This window comes from Musca vetustissima, unplaced genomic scaffold, assembly GCF_032173495.1.
Source record: "Musca vetustissima isolate MV318-11 ecotype Yass unplaced genomic scaffold, APGP_CSIRO_Mvet_v1 utg5917, whole genome shotgun sequence".
Lineage (NCBI taxonomy): Eukaryota > Metazoa > Arthropoda > Insecta > Diptera > Muscidae > Musca > Musca vetustissima.
Window position 1 is genome coordinate 102583 of NW_026879604.1, and position 24511 is coordinate 127093.

Here is a 24511-nt window from a genome sequence, read left to right on the forward strand (position 1 = left end):
ATATCGAAATATTTTCCATGTTTTAACGGTGAATCAACATAAGACATGAAATATTAGAAATAAGTTAAAATGAATGAATAAAATATAAACAATTTAACTAAAAAACAATTATAGTTATTTTCTTACACATGAATAAACATTTTGAATCAAATAAAGCAAAAGATTTTTTTTTAATATAAGGTATGGTACCCGGCCATGGGACCTCGTGAAAAAAATAAATCTCATTTTTTAGTTGATATTTTTAAGCAAATTTGATTAAATTTCCAAAAACAAATTTCTTTATTAAATGGAAACCGTTCAAAAAAATAATTTTCATTAAGCTACTGAAAATTTCGTTAAAACGATCATCTAAATTATTTACAACATTCCTTGTTGATTTTTTTATTTTGGGAAGTTTTGAAGCTTATTTTGTATCTTGGTTATACCTCATAAAATTAGGAGTTTAATACTATCATATGATTAGATTGAATTATTATATCAAAGCTTTATTTCATTAGATCTGATTTTCTGTACACTTTTTATTTCTCTTGGTGAAGTGTAGTGAATGAAGTGAAAAAATTATTAATTGTTATTAATACTTAGTAGTAATAAAATATAATTCATTGATATCCACATTCATTATAGTATTTTATTTCTATACCATATGATCCAGCATTGCAAGATTGTTGAAGATTCTTTCATATAGTTTGTTTTCTAAATTTGTACATCAAATTCTGCACAGACATTGCAAGTAGTAGTAGGATGTTTGTATTGCAAGCATCTATCGGTACCCCTAATATTTGTTACTTACTGGATTTTGCACACGCTTTTCAATCGATTTGGCTGTTATTTGGTATTTTGGGTCCATGACACATATCCTTACCAAAAATTATAAATATTGATCCAAGTTTCTGGGTAGCCCCCAGACCCCCCTTGTCCTTTTTTGTTATTTCCAGGAATAAACCTAAACTCGTCTGGCTCCCAAATGACAAGACTGGCAGGATTTCGGATTTCAAAATAAAAAAGCTGCGTTTATTTGGTTTGTTTGTTTGTTTACAAATAGTGAGTTTAGTTGTAGTTGTTTATTCTCTGTAAGAATTTTAAAAATTTAACAAAAATTAAGTTTACAAAAAAAATAAAAATATTTAATTTAAAAACAATAAAAATTAACACGACTTACTTATTTTTGGGTTCTAACAAAAAGGGAATAAACAATGGCCAGAAGGGCCTATTTATATAAAAGGTGACATTAAGCAAAGCAACAAAAATAAACAAAATGAAGATGTTGGCTTAAATTTAGTTTCGTCTCCCTCTTCGCTTGGGATATTTCGGCCATTTATGACAGTGGTATTTCAAATTTGGCTACGCTTTTTTAGCTTTGGTAATTGCAGGGTTACCATCTCCAACATCCCCACCCCCGTTAACTGACCCAGAGGGGGAGGCTTCACCAACTCCGTCTCCAGCCGCTTCCACGTCCAAAATGGCAAGTTTGGACACAGGTCTGTGGTATACACCGGCACTCGTTCTCACCTTGGCTGATCGTGCCACTCCGTCTTTGCCCCTGAATACTTCGATGACTCGTCCTCGTCTCCATTGACTCCGAGCCATCTCTGGATCACAAACAAACACAAGGCAACCAACATCCAACGACCGAGAAGGAAGACACCATTTTGTTCTTCGAGTTAATTCTGGAAGATATTCCCGAAGCCACTGATGCCACATGCCATTCTTCAAATTTTGGGTGACGCGCCACTGCTTCCTTAAACACATCAGTCTAGGCTCAAACGGTGCTGGAGTCTGGGTTGAATTGGTACATCCTAGCAGAAAGTGGTTTGGAGTCAATGGATCTGGGTCTTCTGGAGTAACTGGCAAATGTGTAAGTGGCCTGCTGTTGACCATATTCTCCGCTTCAATCAGGAATGCTTGTAAAGTCTCCAGTTTTGGGGCTTGCTCCTTTAGCATGATGTAAAGAGCCTTCTTAACAGATTGGACAAGACGCTCCCATACTCCGCCTTCGCTGGGATTCACTGGCGTATTGTAGACCCATTTTATTCCAAGAGCTGTCAGACCAGAAGAAACGGAATTAGTGTCTAAAAAATTGGTTATACCTTGAAGCTCCTTTGCTATGCCAACGAAATTCGTCCCATTGTCGCTTCTTATCACCTCTGGGACGCCTCTTCGATTGATGAAGTTCCGAATACACATTAGGCAGGAATCACTCGACAGGTCTGTTGCAATTTCCAAGTGGACAGCGCGAACTGTAAGGCATGTAAACAGTGCCACCCACCTCTTTTCGCGTTGTCTCCGGATTGACACTGTTACAGGACCAAAATAGTCAAGTCCTGTGTAGGTAAAGGCTCTGACATAAGGTGTGACACGTTCCAAGGGTAACGGGGCCATTTGCGGTTGAATTGGTTTGGCTCTACGAATCTTGCAGACAAGGCATCGGGACTGAACGCTTCTTAGAAGTTGACGAAGTGACGGAATCCAAAATCTCAAACGAATTTCGCTCATTGTAGTGGCAACATTTATGTGACAAAAACGAGAATGGTAAAATTCCACCAGCAAAAGTGTAAAGCGATGACTTTGTGTAGAATTATTGGTCGTCTGGTATCCAGGGACAAAAAAGCAGCATTTTCTATTCTTCCAGATACCCGAAGCAAACCATCACTTCCAATTTGTGGATTTAAAGACTTTATGGAGCTGTTGGCAGACACTGATCCAGTTCTCTGTATGTCAAGAATTTCATCCCCATATACTTCTTGCTGTACGCAGCGACAGAGATACATTTCTGCCCGTGCTTCTTCTTCCACCGTCAAATCAGCCGACACCACTGATTTTCTCTTCATATTTTCAACGAATCGGAATGTCCACGCCATTGCCCGTTTCAGCCTACGATATTTTGAAAATCTATTAATATCTGGAATACAAAAACATACCTGGCAAGCCACCAAAACTTTGTATTTGTTTCTTAGCTCTGTTTTGCTGTGATCCACACAGGTTCCAATTTGTCCCTCGTCCGACCAATACTTCTCTTCTTTTCTCAGGAATTCTGGCCCATTTTTCCAACGTCCTTCTGGCTGGTACTTCTTGGGTCCTTTAGCACGGGTCCCTTCGTCAGCTGGGTTATCCGCTCCTGGACACCACCGCCACTGCTCCATACGGCTGCTTTCCAGAATCTCCGACACTCTATTTGCCACATATTGTTTGTATGTACGGTGTTCTGAACGAATCCAAGTTATCACTGTTGAGGAATCTGACCAAAAATAAATGTTATTAATATTCTTCAAATGATTTTCCAAAATTTTTTCCTTCATTCGCACTCCAATTACTGCTGCTTGTAACTCAAGCTTAGGTATAGTATGGTATCTTGTTGGGGCACAGCTCGTCTTGCCCATAACGAACACAACACTTACACCACAATTTGTTACTATACGCCAGTATGCCACAGCAGCCATTGCATCTTCACTGGCATCCACAAACACATGTAAATCTACTATACCATTAAAAAATCCATCACTGTAACACCTTGGAACTTTGAAATCCTTTAATTTCGGCAATTCCTCCAGCCAGGTCTTCCAGCGGCTATAAATCGCGGCCGGCAACTCCTCGTCCCACTTTATATCACTTTTCCACACATTTTGCATAATTATCTTCGATGTCACCATAAAATCACCAAGAAACCCGAATGGATCGAATACGGACATATTTAAAGACAACATTTCGCGTTTCGTTGGCACTTTTTGCAATTTCAATATTTTTTCATCCACTTTGTGCAATTTTAATTCAAAACAAAAAACATCTAATTTTGGCAGCCAATGAATACCGAGTACCCGTTCCATTCCATCATCAAAAAAGGAGTTGTCATCACTTTCATCAGAAATAGGGTTGCCAAACATACGTTGTAAAACGAGGGAATTAGACTTGATGTTGCGGAGATTAAATCCACCCTCTTTGTGAATTTTTATGACATCACGTACCACTTCAACGGCCTCACCTTCAGTCTGGAAACAGTCGACGTAATCGTCTACGTAATGACGATCGATGATTCCTTGTACTGCTCTTGGCGACTCATTTATAAACCTTCGGGCATTTAGGTTTTTCACATATTGGGCTATGGTGGGCGAACAAGTGGCTCCAAAAATCATCCGTTCCATTACATAAGTTTCTAAGGGTTGACTGGGATCCCCATTTCTCCATAGAAATCGCTGACTGTCCTGATCTTCTTTGGCGATTACAATTTGGTGGAACATCTCTTGTATATCTCCGCACACGGCTACAGGAAATTCCCTGAATTTAAAAAGAATAGAGATTAGAGAGTTATTTATGTCAGGTCCTGGTAATAAGGCTTTATTTAATGAAAATTGTTGAACTTCAGCAGCAGCATCGAAGACGATACGAATCCCATCTTTGTTAGGATTTTTAACGCCAAAATGTGGCAAATAAAACGTTCGATCGCTCCTTCTTTCTCGTTCTGCTACTGAAAGTTTACGGCAATATCCTTTTTCCTCGTAATCTCTTATTTTTTTGCAATATTGAGCTGCATATACACTGTCCTTTGCCATTTTTCGTTCCACACACAGCAATCGGTTGTACGACAAATTGTACGATTCTGGAATTGGAGAAAAATGTTCTTTCCACAAAAGCGGACACTGATATCGCCCATCAATTCTTTTCGTGTTTTCTTTTAATATTTTTAACGCTCGTTCATCATCTATGGACAGAATTGGTGTCACATTTACCTTGGTACCCAATGTCTCCACGTCGAAATATTGCCGCATCATGGTAAGCATTTCCTGAAGCAAGTCACAATTTTCTTCCTCGAAACGTTTCCTAACGTGTAAAGCCCGCTTAAGATTGGAACTCTTCTCGCCTGGGATCGGTCCATATATTACGGCGCCTAATCTCGTTAGGGTAATGATTGGTCCAACATCGGTCATCATACGAGGAGCTTCCAAGGGAACTGTTAAAAATGAATGTTGCAAGCTTAATATTAGTTTAGGTTGAACATTCGAATAATCCCGGAATGGGATTTCGGCGATTTGGTCGATTTCACGGGATTTAATTAAATGAGCTAGATGGCAACTCTGTATTGGCAATGACAGATTGGACGAAATGTAAACATTGGTTATCGGGTACTTGTTGTTGTACTCACCGACACCACTAATTGTCAAATTAATTTTTTCAGTTTTTTCGTTTATGTTTTGGTTATTAAGCCACTGAATTTCTAAAATCTCCGGTTTCCCGTGTACTCCGAGTTCGCGAGCAACGTCCTCGTCCAGCATGGACACATTGGCGCCGTCGTCAATGAACGCATACGTCGTAATTTGTTTGTGTGTTCCGTATAGCGTCACGGGCAAAATCTGGAACAGTACGTTTTCGGTGTAGTGGGCGGCATGACAATTTCTTCGTTGTGTTTGAGACGGTGGTGCGTCGGGAAGAGATGGGGTGTTCGTTCGTGGCTCCAAATCGTGTGTCGGTAATGTTCGGTTCGGTTCCTGGTATGGCGTCGCAAGTGTTTTGTGCAACAATTGGTGATGTGATTTTTGGCAATCATCTATGCCACAACGGCGCTTATAGTGGCAATCTTTAAGCTGGTGGCCTCTTTTTAGACAACAAAAACAAGTTTTAATTTGTTTAATTTTATTCCATCGGTCATCGATGGTCATTTTTAAAAAGTGTGGACAGATTTTTATATTGTTGCACTCTCCCTGACAAATTGGACAGCTCGAACTGACAGCGACATATGCGTATTTTTTTTTGTTGTGTTTGTGTGTGTCGGCGATTGGACGAGGTTGCTGAAATTGGCTGTGCGTCGTGGACCATATGTGCGAGACGGCGTAATATTCCCAACCAATCGCTGAAATCAACTATAGTGGCGGGGTGCTGGAGTTGCAGACATTTTTCGGCCCATTGCATTTGGCGGTTTATTGGCAGTTTGAACACTAGCTCACTCAGCAACGATGGATTGGATAGATGGTGTTCACCCTTGGCGTTTTTTAGGAAAGTGGCCATATTGGAGAGTTTGTTGGCAAAGTTGACAAGTGCATCCAAATTATCGTCTACCAGCGGGGGAATGGCTCGGACTTTTTCTACTTGGCTTCGGATAAGTTGCTCTGGTCGACCAAATGTTTCCTGCAGAATTTCCAAAATGGCGCTGACGTTGGCAGAACTCCCCAACATGGATTCCACTGTTTCCCTTGCACGGCCCTTCAATGCATCTCTCAAACGCATGATATTATGAAGATTGGAGTAACCAAATTCGGCTGTGGTGCTCTCGTAGGCTTCGAAAAATGCCTGCCACTCCTCTGGAAGACCTGAAAAAATAGGCAAGGGATAAATTTTTTTATGTGCATTTCCGTTGGAGTTATTTGTAAGTGAATTTGGAAAAGACTCATCTGTGTTGATAGACAATGGCGGCAGTTGATGCACTTGAGTCTACAACTGTTGACTTGTTGTTGGCGGTACTGTTTGTGATGGCAAAACTACTCAATGTAAGGGCAGATTCAATGGCGGCTGTGGCGGCAGACTCAATGGCGGCTGTGGTGGCAGATTCAATGGCGGCTGTGGTGGCAGATTCCTTTGTGGCTGTTGCGGCGTATTCAATGGCGGTTGTTGTGTCGTTTGATTTGAGAAAATTGGTGGTTGTGACGTCAGTGTAGGCAATGCTTGCTGCAACATTGTGTTTTGCAAAGAAGCAAACTGCTGTGACGTATTAGTTGTGCTTGCATTTTTGCTTGTGCTGCTAAAAATTCATCTTGCATTGCTTTCATCTGACGTTGCATCTGTTCCATTTCAAATTTCATAAGTTTTCTCATCTCGGCTAATTCATTTGCAGGATTTGGTGTTTTGGCTGGTGTATTTGAAGGCGGTTTTTGGAGCTGTAACTGAGAAGAAGAAGAAGAAGATTCAGAAGTATTGGCGGGCGGTGTATTGACTGCTGCGGCTGCAGCTGGTATTTGTTGCTGTTTTTGGTGGCTGCTGGTAGGCGTATCTCCTGTTGGTGAGCGAACGACAGACATATCGTAAGTGTCAGGGTTATATCGGGCTGGCGGAATTCCTTGAGTGCTGCGTCCACTGGTTCTTCTGGTCAGATCTTGGTTTTGTGGCATAAAACCGGCAGAATTTCTTGAATACAGGTAAGAATTATTTTTTTTTTTGTGACTTAAAGTGGTGACAGCTGTTTTTATAAAATGTCCGTCCGCTTCAATAAACAGCAACAATAAACACAAATTCAACAAGACAATTGACGACAGAAATTAAATTGACATAAAACAAATAAACAAAGAATAAAGAATAAAATTGTCCTTTTTTGTTATTTCCAGGAATAAACCTAAACTCGGCTGGCTCCCAAATGACAAGACTGGCAGGATTTCGGCAAAATAAAAAAGCTGCGTTTATTTGGTTTGTTTGTTTGTTTACAAATAGTGAGTTTAGTTGTAGTTGTTTATTCTCTGTAAGAATTTTAAAAATTTAACAAAAATTAAGTTTACAAAAAAAAATAAAAATATTTAATTTAAAAACAATAAAAATTAACACGACTTACTTATTTTTGGGTTCTAACAAAAAGGGAATAAACAATGGCCAGAATGGCTTGGGATATTTCGGCCATTTATGACATTGGTATTTCAAATTTGGCTACACTTTTTTAGCTTTGGTAATTGCAGGGTTACCATCTCCAACACCCCTTATAACATATTCCCCTTATAACATATTTATATTATATCATATCCCCATATAACCATCCTGCCCTGGTGTGATCGTGAGCGTATGTATTACGGTTTCGTCACATTACCAGACAAGCTGCTAGCAAATGCAAGGTGACGAAAATCGATTCGGAAATTGTCGATTTGTCCTTCATCGTATTATTCCAATAAATCGGAAATGAGGATGGGGAATACGAGAAGTTTATCACCACAGTCAAGACTGCCCTATAGAAACAGGATACTCTTCGACAAAGACCAATGACTTTAAATTTTTCCACCAACATCCGGATTGGAAACACAGAAATTGGTATTTGTTGTGCAAAATTTGTATTTCAAATTACATTAAAACACACTCAAATTGCCAACTATGTGTCAAAATATTTAAGGACACTAAGCCACCAAATTCTTTTGTGTTCGGAAATCTGTTCCTTCAGTTCGTCAAACTATATCATCTACTTGCCGTAAGGGAAATTCGTCTTCTCATATTGCGAATAGAAATGGTGATATGTATTGCAGTTACGTATAACTAATTTAGTCTTATGCTTATCGATATATCGATCCCGATTTACGATTGTCATTGTCATCACTACATAACTTGCCTATCTTATTATGCCATGTTCTGACGGGCATTCGAACAACGTAGTTCGCTCTCAGAATTACGTACATGAATTAACCCGTTCATACAACACTATTCCTAATTCATGTCATCAGAGTTTTTTATTTCAAACTTTTTGTTTTACACCAAATTCTAACATATTTGCATGAATCACATATGGATTTGAATAGAAAAATTAATTGTCTTTCTCCTGACTATATTAAGAACCCATATCTATTTACTTTTAATTCATGTTTTCCTTTTTTTCTGAAAATATTTTGGTTTTCATACATTTTTATATTTTCTAAATTCAAATGTCACATATAAAAATTTGGAGAATTTTTTGTTTCAGTGTCCCCAAATTTGTTTCTTGTTTTGTACGCTAATTAGAACCATGGGGAAAGAAATTCACATTGCATTATGTAGACAACAAAATTTACATCCTGCTGCATATATAAAAACTAGACAATTTTTAACTTTTCATTCATCATTTTCAATAATACTAAAAAAGTTTGAAAATTTTATAAATATTTTCAAGCTGTCAAAATTAATTTATTTTCGATAAATGCTCTCAGTTGTTAGGGATGGGACAAATTTCTTGGTGATTCAGAGAGCGATTCGAATTGACCAACGTACAAAAGTCGGTGTTCGCTCAGACAATTTTGTATGGGGAACTAAGTAATTACTTCATAATTAAAGGTCGAACAACGAATGAGAGAGCGAACAACGCTCGTCTGTACATGGCTTTACATGTTACCAGCGTTCGAAAATAAACATTATGGTACCGTTCCATAGTGTTCTGTACTGTACCAAGGTGGATAGGTACACTAAAATAACCGGTACACAAACATTAAAAATATTTTTAGCGTTACTATTCCGGAGCACAAGGAAAATCTTAGCGTACCAGCTGCGGTACTAAAAAAATGGTAGTGTACCGACAGCGGTACACCAAAAATCGTAGTGTACCGGCAGTGGTACACTAAAAATCGTAATGTACCGACTGCGGTACATTAAAAATCGTTGTGTTCCACTGGTCAGAACATTAAAAATTATACAGCTTCGGATAAAATTTTCATTAATTTACACAACGAACATGATTTTTTTTCAGTCAGTCGCGAATCAACAGCTGTTGATGCTAGACTTGTTTTAAGCGCTGGTCGTGAACTTGTTACAAACAACAGTATTTACAACAACTACGTTGCCTATTTTTTCAACCATTTCGAAATTTAAATAATTTTATATATAAATTTCGTTAATCCACCTACAACATGGAGAGTTAATCCACCTACAACATGGCGAGTCACCCCCGCCACCAAGGCCTCCTCCCTTGCCAGGAGATAATATTAAAAGACGAGCAGAAATTATAACAAACCAAAATAAGTCGCTAAAAAACAACAACGGTCTACCCATACAAACCGAACCGCCAAAAACAAAAATGCAAAGGAAGACTTGAATTTTAATCCTTCATATGTTAATAGTTTTCTTTATACTGAACGTCATCCGGGACCGTTCTTTGTACTGATCAAATCGGAAAAACCAATTAGTACCAGAAGGAAAAATTAAAAGCTCCATCTTTATGCGCTTCTTCAGAAAATCAACACACCGGATAATTATGTAAGCAAAAATGTTGGCTATAACACCTTTCGGTTAACCTTCAACAATTACATGTCTGTTTACGACTTCTCGCAAAACACAAGACTTAGTGAAATTGGTCTTACTGCTCAAATTCCAGATAGATATGTCCAGAAATTTTACATAATAAAAAATGTTCCCACGTCTATTACGGAAAGCACAATAAAAGAGTCCATTAAAAATAACAACGATATGGATGTTATATCTATATACAGATTTAATAGGAAAAATGAACAGAATCAACTGATCCCAACGGAAACAATCAAAATTGGTATCAACCATGATGGTGTCCCAAAATCAATATTTATGTGCGGCACAAAAGTAATCCCCGAACTGTATGTTTTCCCTGTCAAACAATGCCTTAACTGTGGTCGTCTAGAGCACATTGCCATTCGCTGCCGGTCTGCCAAAAAATGCCTTCTATGTGATAATGAGCTAAAATGTCCAATGGAATGTAAGGAACAAAAATGTAATGATTGCTTAAACACTATTTTCTGCAAAGTTAAATGTCAAGAGCAAAAATGCATCCTATGTAATAGTAAGGAGCATACATCTATTGACTCCAAAATATGCCCAAAATGGGAATCTGAACGAAGAATCAGAAGTATTATGGCTTTATCCAACCTTTCAAGAAAGGAAGTGATACAAACGTACCAAACATCCAACAGTTATTATCAAATTCTGTCAGAAAAAGAATACCATAACTCTTTTCCTTTACCAAAAAAAAAACCCAACCACAAGCCTCAACCTTTAATGAAGAAATAAATAAAAGACTGACCAGAACCAAATACAGTAAAGTTGCAGCACAACCTTTTAAATTTATTTATCCAACAGCTAGTCCAGTTGTTATTACACCATCACAACCAATTTACAAGGCAGCAACATTCTCAAAGGTCACAGATTTTGAAAAAGTATTGTCAAGCTTACAAATGAAATGTCCAAAATTTTGACATCTCTAAACTGCGCCGGGGGCCTCAATGTTTTAAAAGACAGTTGACATTTCCCCAGAAATGGATTCAAATAGTAATCAGCACCAAGTCGAAAATTTAGGGCTTCAGACCTAAAAATCAAATAAATAAATAAAAAAATAAATTAAATACTCTATTAAAATCTTACAACAAAACATCCAAAGTTTAAATAAAAATTAATTAGAATTCAATTTGAAAAGGCTTAAAATAGATATCTGCATTTTAAGCGAAATTTGTAATATCGATGAAAGCCAGAAAAAACGTCAATTCGAGGATACACAATTGAGTCGAAAAAAAGAGGAGATAATTATGGAGGTGTTGCCATTTTATTCAAAAATCCAATAAAGTTCAAAAGAATTGCATACAACACTACGTTAGACATTTTGATTTGCCAAACAACAAATTTATCTAATAACCTGTTAATAGTTTCAGTCTATTTTCCACATACCATAAAAAGCAACACTTTGAAAACTGAATTATAAAATCTTATTTCTTTCCTAGAAAACAAACAAAATGTACTTATTTGCGGAGACTATGGTGATAAATTTAATTATTTACGTGGAAACACTGTTAAATCTTTATTCGATTCATCCCTTTTTAGAAGTTTAAATGATGGAATTTCACGGAATTTCAGCGACATCTCAGGCTCAGTCCTAGATCTATCTTTCACAAACTCACTACTAAATATTTCGTGGATTGTACTAACGACTAATATTGGAGGAAGCCACCATTTCGCTATACTTATATACTATACTATAGGATCTCTCAGCTCAGAGATAAGAAACGCAACATATGTAATTTCGGATGAAAGAACACCCAAGCCCTGCTAGTGGGCGAAAAGGCTCATCTAGCGGCGTTTAATTAATAGCGCTTAGGGATTTTGTATTTTATTTTTTGTAATATTTTTTTAGTTGAAAATAGATTAAGCTACAGAGTTAAACAAAAAAAAAAATTAATGTATTTATATATATATATATATATATATATATTTTTTTTTGAAAGTTGCAATTTTTTTCATTTTTTAGACATTGTTTATTTCAATATTTAATTTTTCTCATTCTTAATTAAACCTTAATAATAAAAACATTTTTTTAAACATTTATTAATTTTTTTAATAATATTGTTGGCCTTATTAAGACTTCATAAATATCAGTTGTTTTCATAACAAAAAGTTAATTACAAATCAAAAAAAGGAAAAAATACAAATCGAAATAAGAAACTATTATTACTATTGTAATAATAGTTTCTTATTCCGATTTGGATACACAATGTTCTGACAAAGGTTGTAAAATATCATTATCGGCATCTTTCTTTTTCTGGTGGCCTTGTGGTTTGCGTAAATTTGAAATCAAGGGATCTGATCAACACAAAAACGCATGCATTAAGTCTTTCATTATATTTAATCGGGATGTCTTTCGCGTATGGTGCTCACGGAAATTGCGGTAATCTTCGCCGGGCTTCCATTTCCGACATTTTTCCTAATTGAAGTGGTGATACTTTAATTATATCGGCTCCATGTATTACGATTTTATGTATGGAACACGGCATATAAAACCAAGGATACAATATGATAAAAAGTTCTGCGTTCTGTAAAGCATATTCCATAAAAGATTCAACATCGATTTTGAGCCCGCAAGAAATGAGATTCTGCTCACTCCGTACAGCAACATTAAATTCTGAAAGAAAAATGAGCATCTTCGAGGCGCGTAACAATATGATCTACCATATCTTGTAAAGTCACTTGAGCTGAATAGTTCGTTAATTGGACTTCATTTGGATAACATTAGTCAGAGGATTAACTAATAAAAGTTAAAAGTCGGAGGATTACCTAATAAAAGCTATCCGTCTAACCACCCCTTGTTTTTTTCTTCAAATTTGTGGCGGATTCTATGGTCGAATTTCCATTTCTTAGCCAGTTTTGCTACAAATTTTCAATTTTTTTTTGTTTATTAGAAGAAATTTATTAGCATCGCACATGTTGATATTAATAATATTATTAAATATATGAGTTTCAATGACAGAAATTTTTTAGTACGCACAGGCTCGTTGCGCCATAGTAAACTTCTCGTCTGAGCATCGACATTTTTCCTAAAAAATGCAATATCATGTAAAGTTGCAGGTGGCTGCAGATCATTTGGGCATTTTAAAATCACAAGATGACATAGTAATTTAAAAAAACATATTCCAGCGCGAATACACTCGAATATCAGAAGTTCCGGTCTACGGAAGTCTTACTTTGGATTTTTTCAAGCAGATGAGTGGTATAGTACACTTGAACTATATTTTTTCTACAACAATTAAGCACAGGTCACAAACAAAAATTTTTTTAGGTAATACATACCTCTAACAATAAATAAATCAACTTTTCATTCACTTAATTGAGACAAATGCTACTTTAGAGAAAATTTGGCAACGCAAAGAAAACACGTGTTGAAGCTTAGTTATACATAGGCTAAAACATATGTTGTGTTTGACAGCTCACAGCTGTTCAACTAGATCATATCAATCTGAATAGAATCGATATATTAGATCAGTGGGATAGTAGTAATCGATAAAGACACAATTTTTGGCCCAATTAAACACTTTGAAAATTGAATTAAACGACGCTAGATCGTCAATTTCGCCCACAGTGCCTTGGTGGGATTCCACTGTTGAAAAAACATACAGGCTGCAACTTGTCGCTCAAAAACGGTTTGATGCTCTCAACAATAACATAAATGCAAAAACCCTTATAGAAGCTAGGAAAAATTTTAAAAACGCAATCAAGTATGCAAAAAAAAAAAAACACTCCATCAAATCTAAAATCGAAGACTTAAGTCAAACGCCGAACATAAAAAATCTCTTCAGATTCGTCAATGGATGTAAATCGTCTCTCTCAGGAGGGACCCAAATAAGGTGGTCAGAAGACAACAACAAAAACTTCCTATCCCATCTCAGTAACCAAGTTCCTGCGTTTAATATAAGTTGGAGAAACTGTGATATTCAAGATGAATGGAGGAAAATTAAAATTGTGCCCATTCCCAAAAAAGGAAAAGATCTAGAAATTTTTTCTAACTGCCGCCCTATAGCATTGCTTTCCGTTTTTATAAAAATCACCAATCTCATGGTAAAAGAACGCTTGCAAAACTTTATTGAAAGCAACTCATTCCTTCCACAAAACTCCTCCTCCTCCATCCATGTGCATCAATAATATCCTGTTTACAATTAATTATCACAAGGAAAGAGGTGAGAAAACAATTTTAATGTCTCTGGACGTATCTCAGGCATATGACTGTGTTAAAATTGAAATACTACATAAAATATTAACTGAGCTGAATATTCCAGCGGATTTGATCAGTTGGACCACTAATTTTCTCAAGGTCAGAACTCTCATCATGGGTAAAGATTTCTTAGACATGTATAATGGACAACCCCAAGGCAGCTGTTTAAGCCCAACACTGTTTAACTTATACACTCTTGGGCTGCACGGTATATCTGATCCAAACACCTACGTTTTTCAATTCGCAGATGATTCTTTCCGTTCATAAAACTTTTGAAAAGGCTAACAATAATCTTCAAACTAAAGTTAATCACTTTTATAGACTGCTTTCTAATCTCAACCATAGCAAAAGGAGCAAGAAAAGAACCACTCATTTTTATTCAAGGAAGAAAAATAAATGATGTTAAAAGTTTAAAACAACAAAAGATCACTATGAAGAAATTATAAAATCATCGAAGAACACGCTCAATGCATTAAAAATTATTAACTCTTCAAGATTTGGTATTCATCCCAAGGTTGCTTTGTTGTTCTCAAAAATTGAATATTCAATATCGTCGATGGCACATATGCCGACGTATATCAATAAAAAAGTCACCAACTTCCAAAACCAAATTTTAAGAAAAAATCTTGCGCTCACACCATCTACTCCAGTACAAATCTTATACGCGCTTGCCTTAGTCCTGCCTCCACAGCGGCGTTCACAATACCTGGCCCCAAAAGAACTCATAAAGTTCAACTATAATTCAACTTACACTAGTCTGGGTACCGTCTCACATTGGAATCCCTGCAAAAGAAATTGCCGACTATTACGCCGAACATGCAGTTAATGCCGGATGCACCATCACAACAAAACTCTCTGTTAAAGATGCTTATTCTTCAATCTACGACCACCTGTGGGAAGAATGGGTCCATAATTATAAAGAAACCTCTCAACATAAGGGTATTTTCTTTTCTCTTTATTTCCCCTCACCACCAAAGAAACACTGGTATGCTGGAGCCAATTTCACTGCCGATGAAATTAAACTGTTTAACAGACTTTTTTCTGGCCATACGTATGGTAAAACATACTTATACAAAATGAAAATTTCACCCACCAAGTTGTGTGATACCTGCCAAATCGAGGAATCCGAAAATCACGCCATAATGAACTGCACCAAATATCTAAACGTAAGGAGAGATTTTTCCATCTTTACGAAATATCAAAACATATTTAGTTTTCTAAATAAGGCAATCAACCAAGAATTCAAGCAACTATACTCCTTCATTCAGAAAATTAAGTTAGATATTTAAAACGAATAATGTAATCAAAACAAAACAAAAATGAATAACCAATAAATAGCATTGGTCTATGATTACTTCGGGTAATCGTCCAATTTTTGCCTATGCGATTAGCAAATCCAAAAAAAGAACATGATTTTTCCCATAATATTTGGAGATCTCCTTGTAAAATGTTAGTATGAAAATTTTTATTCTTAAAAAATTATACCTGTTAGTATGAAAAATTTTATTCTTAAAAAATTATAGCTGATTCATACTTTTAGCAAAAATATTCAAAATTTGGCAATTGTCACACAATCAACATAATTATTACCTGCTTATTCATGAAAAGAACAAATTACGCGGACATGAAAAAAGTAGTTTAATGATTTTGGGATAAATATCACAAAACTACATACAGGTACCATATAAAAAACATTTATCCATTATTGGAATATTCTTCTTTTTTATAATTGTTGTACAGGAAGTCTTATCAGCTAAAATGCAATTCAATGGAATTTTAAGTTACGAGTTGGCCGTCACTAACATAATAAATACTTTAGTTATGAAATATTTATTATGTTAAACTGTTGATGCTAATATTACTAATATTTAATAATAATATTTATTAAATGTATTGAAAAACAATAAATATAGAAATAAAAAATAAATGATAAATACATCATTTTGTTTTCCGACAAATGGAACACTACGATTTTAAGTGTTCCGCCAAATGGAACAATACGATTTTTAGTGTTCCGACAGCGGTACGCTACGATTTTTAGTGCTCCCACCGCGGTACACTTCTCTTCTCTTTTTCCATAAGTGAATACAGGCAAATGGAAGGAGTAACAGTTACAGACTATTTCACAAGGTTTGATTGGAGTTTATAGTTGTCGAAAGTCCCAGAAAGCGAATATGCAAATTACGCACGTGTGTATATGGGCTCACAACTAAATGCTGCTTTGAAAATTCTTATAAGACCTAGGCTACCAACATAACTCACTTATACGGAAATAAAGGAAATGCTAAGGAATCATTTTGATGGGAAGCGTAATAAGTATGCAGAGAGTGTGAAGTTTCGGGCATTAAAACAGGAGGTGGGGGAGTTCATAGCGGCATTTGCGTTACGCTTAAAGCAAGGGGAGTGTTTTGCGACTATGGAACGTTCTTAGACCGAATGCTTATTGAGCAACTGCTGGTTGGTCTAGAATCTACCGTAATTTGTGATGAACTTATTGCAAAGAAGCCAGAAATTTTTTTGGAAGCGTACGAACGAGCGTATTCAAGAGAGATGACGCGGACGGCAACAAAGGAGGTTAATGCAAGTGAAGTGGCGCAAGCAGAGCGAACGTGCAAATTGGGGTTTGCGCCGGTAAAGACAAAGGGTCAACGGCCGTCTAGAAGCAGAAATGCCATGTTACGGTGTTATGGGTGTGGTGGTGAACACTTGAGAATAGATTGTAAATTCAATAAATCAAGGTGTTTTGCTTGTGGTGGAGAGGTCCACGTAGCCAGGGTGTGTAAAAGAAGGACGTATCAAATGGCATGTAATGAAGACCTAGAAAAGGAAGACAATTAAATGAGGTGAACAAGGTAAGCAGTGCAAAGGGTGTTGATCGGAAAATGATTGATGTTGACATAAATGGTGTGAGCTTGCAAATGGAGTTGGATACGGGAGCGCCATGTAGCATCATCAATGAGAGAACACGGAGAGCAGTAGTGAGTAATGCAAAGCTGTTGAAGTCAGATAGGAAATTCTCCAGTTACACCGGCCATAGAATAAATTGTGTTGGGACAGTGGTGATAGATGTGACGGTGGGAAAGACGAAGCGGAGGTTGAATTTGTATGTGGTGGATGGTGAGTTCGATAGTCTGTTTGGTAGGGAATGGATTACACGTTTTGCGCACGACATCAATTTCGTTAGTTTGTTTACAAGAACAACAGATGATAGTCGGCTGATGGGCATGACAAATAGTGTTGTTTTAGATGTGCCATCCCTAAATACAAATGAAAAGGTCCAATTGGAGAATGTGATTAATAGTTTTGTGGACGTCTTTAGTGAGACAGCTGGTAAGCTGGTTGGACCACCAGCCAAAGTGCATTTAAAGACGGGTTCAAGGCCAATCTTTGCTAGGGCGAGAGAAGTGCCCTTGGCGTTAAGAGTGCGTATGCGAGGGAGATAGATGCCAAATTAGCTGCAGAGGTGTATGAAAAAGTGGAGTTTTCAGAGTGGGCCTCCACAACCCATGTTGTAACGAAAAAGAATGGTATGATACGAATTACGGGTAACTATAAACCAACAGTGAATCGTCAGATAATTATAGATGAGCATCCTATTCCAAAGGCAGAGGATCTGTTCAACAAGATGCATGCTCCTGACAATAGATGATGACTTTGCACATGTTCTAACCTTAAATACAATTACACACGGGTTGATTCGCACTAAACGTGCGGTTTACGGGGCAGCAAATATACCAGCAATATGGCAGAGGAAGATGGAAGTGGTCTTACAGGAATACCAAATGTTGTAAATTTCTTCGATGATATACTAATATTCGCTAAAGATTTTCAAGAACTGATTCATATTCTGAACGTGACATTGGAAAGAATACGGGTGTCGGGGTTAAAATTAAACCGAAAAAAGTGTGTGTTTGCGGCTTCATCTGTAGAGTTTTTGGGGCATGTGATTGATGCGAAGGGAATACATAAATCTTCCAAACATGTAAGTGCCATAAGGGATGCACCAAAACCAACAACTATAGAGGAGCTTCAGTTGTTTTTGTGAAAGGCATCATACTACAGTGCGTTCATTCCTGGGTTATCCACCTTTAAGAGATATGTTAAAATCGAAGAAGATTGTATGGTCGAAGGAAGCGAGCAAGGCGTATGATGACATAGAGCATATTCTTATTTCACCTCAGGTACATATACCGTACGACCCGAAGTTGCCTCTAATTTTGGCCACAGATGCTAGTTCAACGGAGTTGGGCGCATTTCTGTCACACAGGTTGAGAAATGGCCAGGAAAAGCCAATTGCCTATGCCTGTCGAGTAATGAATCCAACAAGCAGCGTTATCCTCAGATAGACAAGGAGGCATTGGCCATTGTGTGGGCTGTGCAGAGATTCTTTAAATATTTATATGCAAGGCGATGGACATTAATTACTGATCACAAGCCGTTAACTAAAATTCTGCAAAAAGATAAGTCATTGCCGGTACTTTGCATTTCGAGGATGGCCAATTATGCTGATTATTTAAGCAATTTCAACTTTGGGGTGGAATACAGGACGTCGAAAGGGAACGCGAATGCAGATTATTTGTCACGGGCAACACCGCAGCCATCACGAGTCGCAAAAGTGAAAGAGACCGAGGGAATGCTTTCCGGCTTAGACCGTGATGGGTATGATTCATTTATAATATCTCAAATAAACCAATTACCGGTTACGGCGGAGGAAATTGCTTTGGAGACCAGAAAGCTGTGGGAGCAAGGTCATTGCATTTCTAAATATGGATATTCATCGCCACAAGCGCATTACAATTTATCGGAGGGCTGTTTAACATTTGAGCATAGAGTTGTGATTCCAGAGAAGTTACGAGACAGAGTTTTAAAGAGTTTGCATGCTGCCCATCTCGGTATCGTAAAGATGAAGGGTATAGCCAGATCATTCGTTTATTGGCCCAAGATCGACATGGATATTGAGCATATGGCTAGAAGCTGTGTGAAGTGTTCGCTAGTAGCTAACAAACCAAGAGAGTACAAGAACCATCACTGGGAATACCCCAAAGGACCCTGGGAGAGAGTACATTTAGACTATGCTGGTCCTATTGAAGGAATGATGTTGTTGATTGTGACTGACGCTTATAGCAAATGGATGGATGTGAAGGTAACGAGAACGATGATTGAGTTGGTAGACGAGGTGTTTACTGCTTATGGAACCAATTTTGCTTCGATGGAGTTCAATGAGTATTTAAACACGGTAGGTGTCCTTTATCATAAATATACAGCCCCTTATCACCCAGCAACAAATGGACAAGCAGAGCGAGGAGTGCAGACGGTAAAGAGTGCATTGAAGGCTATGGGTACTACATCCGGCAATTTAAGGGAAAATTTGAATGAATTCCTACGGCAATTTAAAAATGCACCGCACAGTACCACCAATGTGTCACCATCACAGTCCAACCGACCCGGACTTGTTGCGACCAGAAAAGATATATTCAAAGGTAACATCGAAACAGTTTTTAAATACCAAGCCCAATTACAGATGCTTTAAGGAGGCACAAAGCGTGTTTTTTTTGGCGAATAACAAAAATGGCTGCAAGTGGTTGAGAGGTCAGATAGTAAGGAGACTGGGAGATATTCATTATGGAATACGTTATGGGGAGAAGGTTGTGAAGAGACACGTGAACCAAATTCGTCGTTGTGAGAAATTCGCCAATTCTAGCGAGGTAAGCAATAGAGGTATAAATAATGAGAATCCAGAAGTATACGATGATGCCGGAGGACCTATGAATTCATCAAGGAGTAGCCATCCAGAGACGAGCGGAAGTACAGTGGAAGTAATTAACCCTGAGGCGGGTGCCGAGAACAGGGAGTTTGAGGAGTCGTTGATTACGGGCACACCGTCTACCCCATCGACTTTCTTGGGATTCGAGACGCCAGCGCGGGTCTGTCACCAATTGAACAGGAGCCTGATCGAAATTTCGAATCCGATCGAATGCCCCAAGCACCTCGACGTTCTACACGGGTGAGACGGAGACCAGTCCTATTTTCCCCTTGAAAATTTCAGCTGGAGGAGTGAAAAGTGATATGTATTGTAGTTACGTATAACTAATTTAGTCTTATGCTTATCGATATATCGATCCCGATTTACGATTGTCATTGTCATCACTACATAACTTGCCTATCTTATTACATGTTACACATTCTGGCATTGCGTAATTAAGCTCACTGAAGAATAGTTAATAAGCTGAACCAATAAAGTGAATTAAATTTAACGACTGCATTTTAAATACGCAACAAATGGTATTTCGATGCCGAATGTTTGCGATGTGGAGCAGTGGACATTAGAAAAGTTATTTGGTTTACATTCTTCAAGTAATAACCAAGTTATCAATGTTTAACAATTATTGGTAACTGGAAAATCAAGTTCAACGACAGTTCCACATACTTGCCGCAGTGTTAATGCTCTGTTTGTGGCAAAGGCAGCGATTGGTTTTTGCGGTTTCACCCTGCAGCCCATAAATGGAGTAATATATCCAGTGCACTTTGGCGAAAGTACAGAGACTCCAGAAATAATTCGCGATTGGAAACAAAAACACAATCATGGAAGGCTATGATGCCGTGATAGGTATAGTGTTTCGACTTGATAGACCTTTGGATGACAATACTTTGATTGAAATCTTGAGAAGGAATTTCTGACCTAAATATGTCCACAAATAGTCAGTTGAGGGATATATGTAGGCGAAGAGAGTTGTCTATGGAAGACTTGAATAGAAGACATGGTTTCACATGTACAAGACGATCTGCAGAAGTAGAGTATACTGAAGATTGTCATAAATAGCCCTTGGAACAAAGACAACTATCTGTAGAAGTTGGCCGGTCTCCCCGATTGAAAAACACATTTATTTTTCTTTTCAAGATAATTTCATTTAAAAATGTTTGAAAGGTTCTTTTAAGACTTGTTAAGGATTAAAAATCTCAAAGTAAAAAATGTTTCTTCATTTTTGTCAAAATTTAAAGTTACCGGCTGATTGTGCTGGATAAATCTTACTGTAAGAAATTTACCCAGTGACACTCAGTAACTGTCTTTCGCTTGATTTTACTGGACTTTGGAGTAAACAGACACATCTATTAGTTGTACAACATTTTAAGTGTATTGTCAAGTATAAAAAGAACTAAGCCGGATGTACAACTTCACTTAAACTTAAACTTAAACGAGTGACACATATATTAAATATATGTATAACTTAAATGTATGTTTATTTACTATTGTAGGAAAGTGATTTGATAAATGGAATGCTGGCAGTTTAAGTTATATTTGTACAACGCTCATCTTATACATAAAAACCATACACGTGACAAATAAAATATTTCTCCTTTGTTAATAATACAATCTATGAATCTTTAAGTTTGAACGCTACAAAAATTTTCTCCCTTTACCATGGGAAGGGCTGGACTGAACACATCTTTTACTTTCATTGCATTGATCCTGACGTTTCATCAAGTGGGCACGAAATGTATAGATATAGTGGGTCCACTAAAATTATTACAATGTATGTTATTTTAAATAAGAACTTCTCTGCTTAACCAATTTGTAGAATCATAAGAAATGGAATCTCAGAAACTTTTTATATGTACATGCGTTGGTGCAGAAAACTGTTCCTTATTGCCGTGAGTGATGCGAAAATTTACACGATGCACATTTTTAAAGACAAACGCCTTATCATACTTACTTTATCACACAAAATCATTTCCAGTAAATCTGAAGAAATTAAGAGTTTATTTTTATCTAAACAATTCTGTGCTCAATAACAAATGATGATTTATTTTAGAATAGTTCGTTTATATTTATCAAGAACATAAGCACGTATACGTCAAGAACATAAGCACGTATTTTTTAAATTTGATTTAATCCATGGTATAAATTTACTAACTCTTGTATATACGCCGGGATATCCTTCTCTACCACAGCCAACACCCCAAGAAACAATTCCGACTATGAAATATTTAACTCCATTAGAAAGTATCAGTGGTCCTCCACTGTCACCTTGACAGGAATCCATATTCGGTCTACCGGCACAAAGCATGGTAGATGTAATTCTGGTGCTTTTATATTTTTGATTCCTGCATTCCATTATCGACATTATTGGAACTTTGACCTGATTAATAATTGCTGGCAACTCTCCTCCTTCTGAAGTTCTTCCCCAACCAACAACCGTGCCTATACGACCTTAAAAAAAAATAATAAAAAATTTTGTAATTTAGAACCAAAAAATTAAAAAACAGAATTTAAAATTTCGCAAAAGTTCAAAATAATCCACAGAAAATGCAATTAAATCCGCGATATTTTCCAAAAAAAAAAAAAAATGCAAAATTTTATATTTTTGGCAGGCATGTTCCCGCTGTTCCAATGGATAGATTTTCATGGAGAAGATTTTTTCTCCTGAACGTAAAAAAGTTTACTGATCCCGGGTATCCATATGAATCAAATGACACATATAAAAATTTCGCTGGAAAAATAGGTTTTCTAGAAATTTCAACTTTTGGATGAATATCACTCTGAAGCCGTACATACTACATACACAAAATATATAAATTACTCAGATCCGCGAGTATAACAGCAATCCTGAAATTAATTTTTGGACATTTGTGATTGCGCATTGAAAATAGAGGAATATTTCAAAAAACACCCAAAATCGAGCTTCACAATGTCAGAAAATGTTTCGGAAAAACGATACATAAGGGACTTACTCCTCGACCGTGAAATCGAGAAAAAATATAAACCCAGTTATTACCAATTTTTTACATTAAAGTAGACACAACATCCACGTAAATAAACATTGGAGGCAAATTTCAGGAGAAGTGTGCAACGACTGATCAATGAATTCAAAACTATTCATTTTTTCTCATGTACTTTAGTAATTCCGGAGTTATAAAGGGATGAACCTCGTATTCAGCTATGTTAAAAAATTGGCAATATTTCTCATATATATATATCGACGCCTCCGAACCATAGTATGCTAAGTCGACTTAGCATGTTTTAAAGTTCTTTTCGTTTTCAGATACTACGGTCCTTAATTTAAATTCACTGACATTTTGGTAATCATCGGCCAATCCAAACCAAAGTTATAAGCAAAAATGTACTTAGCATGGCATGTACGATTAAAGAAACTTCCATACTTTGAAAGCTTCTACTGAAAAACTCACTTTTCAGACTTAGCATACTACGGTTCGGTGGCGTCGATATATACAGTATTTTTCGGTTTAATTGATCCTAAGGTTAATTGGTTTCCACGTTTAATTGAACCACATGATTGGGCAAAAAAATATTACATAGGAAAACACATGTAAATTTTCTCGGATAATTAAACCCTGTTAATTTTCCCGCTTAATTGGTTCAAAATTCATGTCATCAAAAATAAATTTCCTTTTACTTTTCACCAGTTAATTGCAAAATAATAATTGAAAAATAATCTGGCATTTTTTACATACATATTTCACATAATTTCTGAAAAATACTAAGTGGCATCTCTACTAATTCAAAATATATGTTTATTGCTAAGGAAAAACTGCCTAGGGGAGTTGCCAATCTCCTACTAGGCGCGTCTTCCCGGGTGGCGGATTTCTCATATATACACTGCGAATCATAACTATAGACGCACCCTTAATTCAATTGGTATGTTAGTTGAGAAATAAAATGGACCCATTAAGTTATTGTTCACAATAAAACGATCAAAAACACATATTATTCAACAAAAATAATTAATTTATTCTTTATGGTTTCGCCGAATTCTGCACTTTCAAAATTGCTGGTGTTGCATAACTATAGACGCACTTTTACAAAATTAGAAAAATTAATTTTTTTAAACTTCAATAAAATAACTTTTATAAATAATGGGTAGGGCCTCCCTTATTTTGAATAAGTTCAAAAATTTTATCCATCACACTGTTGACCAAAATTATTCGCAAGTCTTCGTCGATTGACCGCCATTCATCGAAAATCACTTCTTGGAGGTAAAATACAGTTTGATATTGGAGGTTTTCGGCATAGAAACGATGAGTCAAGATTCCACACATGTTCTCGATCGGATTCTGGTCGGAAATTTTAATATTTTTCGATTTTAACCATACTTGAGTATGGCGACTTTTATGAACTGGTGCGTTGTCCTGCTAGAAAACGAGTCCTTGATTGTTGCTGCTTTCCCAAAATTGCAATAATTTGTCTTCCAAGACTTGAACGTACCCCATTGAATTCATCCGACAACGTGGATATGTCAAATAAAGCATTCCGTGGCTATAAAATGCTCCCAAGGTGGCGGTTACCTAAATATCGTTATTTCTTAATACGATATTTCGGTGGTGGTTCCTTAATGGCCTTGGGAGCATTTTATA

The 24511-nt window shown here is 36.8% G+C and overlaps 2 protein-coding genes and 1 long non-coding RNA gene across 4 annotated transcripts in view; 1 reads left to right on the forward strand and 2 right to left on the reverse strand.

Moving 5' to 3' along the window:
- Nucleotides 1–1010: 1010 nt before the first annotated feature.
- Nucleotides 1011–5648, reverse strand: LOC133324607 (uncharacterized). 2 transcript variants are annotated; one of them, XR_009754130.1, is made up of 2 exons: nt 2267–5648; nt 1011–2039 (listed from the first exon to the last, which is right to left on the reverse strand). XR_009754130.1 is itself a non-coding variant. In XM_061533444.1 (2 exons), the coding sequence occupies exons 1-2, from the start codon at nt 5646–5648 to the stop codon at nt 2508–2510; spliced, it is 2949 nt and encodes a 982-aa protein (XP_061389428.1). In that variant the 3' UTR covers nt 1011–2507. The 2 variants fall into 2 exon arrangements, 1 of the variants encoding a protein (XP_061389428.1); XM_061533444.1 differs by having other exon boundaries at nt 1011–4942; nt 5135–5648.
- Nucleotides 5649–6973: 1325 nt separating this feature from the next.
- Nucleotides 6974–7511, forward strand: LOC133324609 (uncharacterized). Its single transcript, XR_009754131.1, has 2 exons — nt 6974–7118; nt 7305–7511. It is a non-coding gene; the product is annotated as an uncharacterized LOC133324609 (long non-coding RNA).
- A 14482-nt stretch (nt 7512–21993) lies between these two features.
- LOC133324604 (trypsin-1) overlaps nt 21994–24511 on the reverse strand; it is a 68115-nt gene continuing 65597 nt past the window's right edge. Inside the window, exon 3 of the mRNA XM_061533441.1 lies at nt 21994–22349. Coding sequence (XP_061389425.1) covers nt 21994–22349 — 356 coding nt within the window. The remainder of the gene's footprint in view (nt 22350–24511) is intronic.

What these genes read in the sequence shown, in the direction of transcription:
- LOC133324607 (XM_061533444.1), bottom strand. Translation starts at nt 5,648, where the DNA reads ATGACCATCGATGACCGATGGAATAAAATTAAACAAATTAAAACTTGT. An exon ending in TTTGACAATTAGTGGTGTCG is followed by an intron (nt 4,943 to 5,134) that starts GTGAGTACAACA and finishes CATTTTTAACAG; the next exon opens with TTCCCTTGGAAGCTCCTCGT.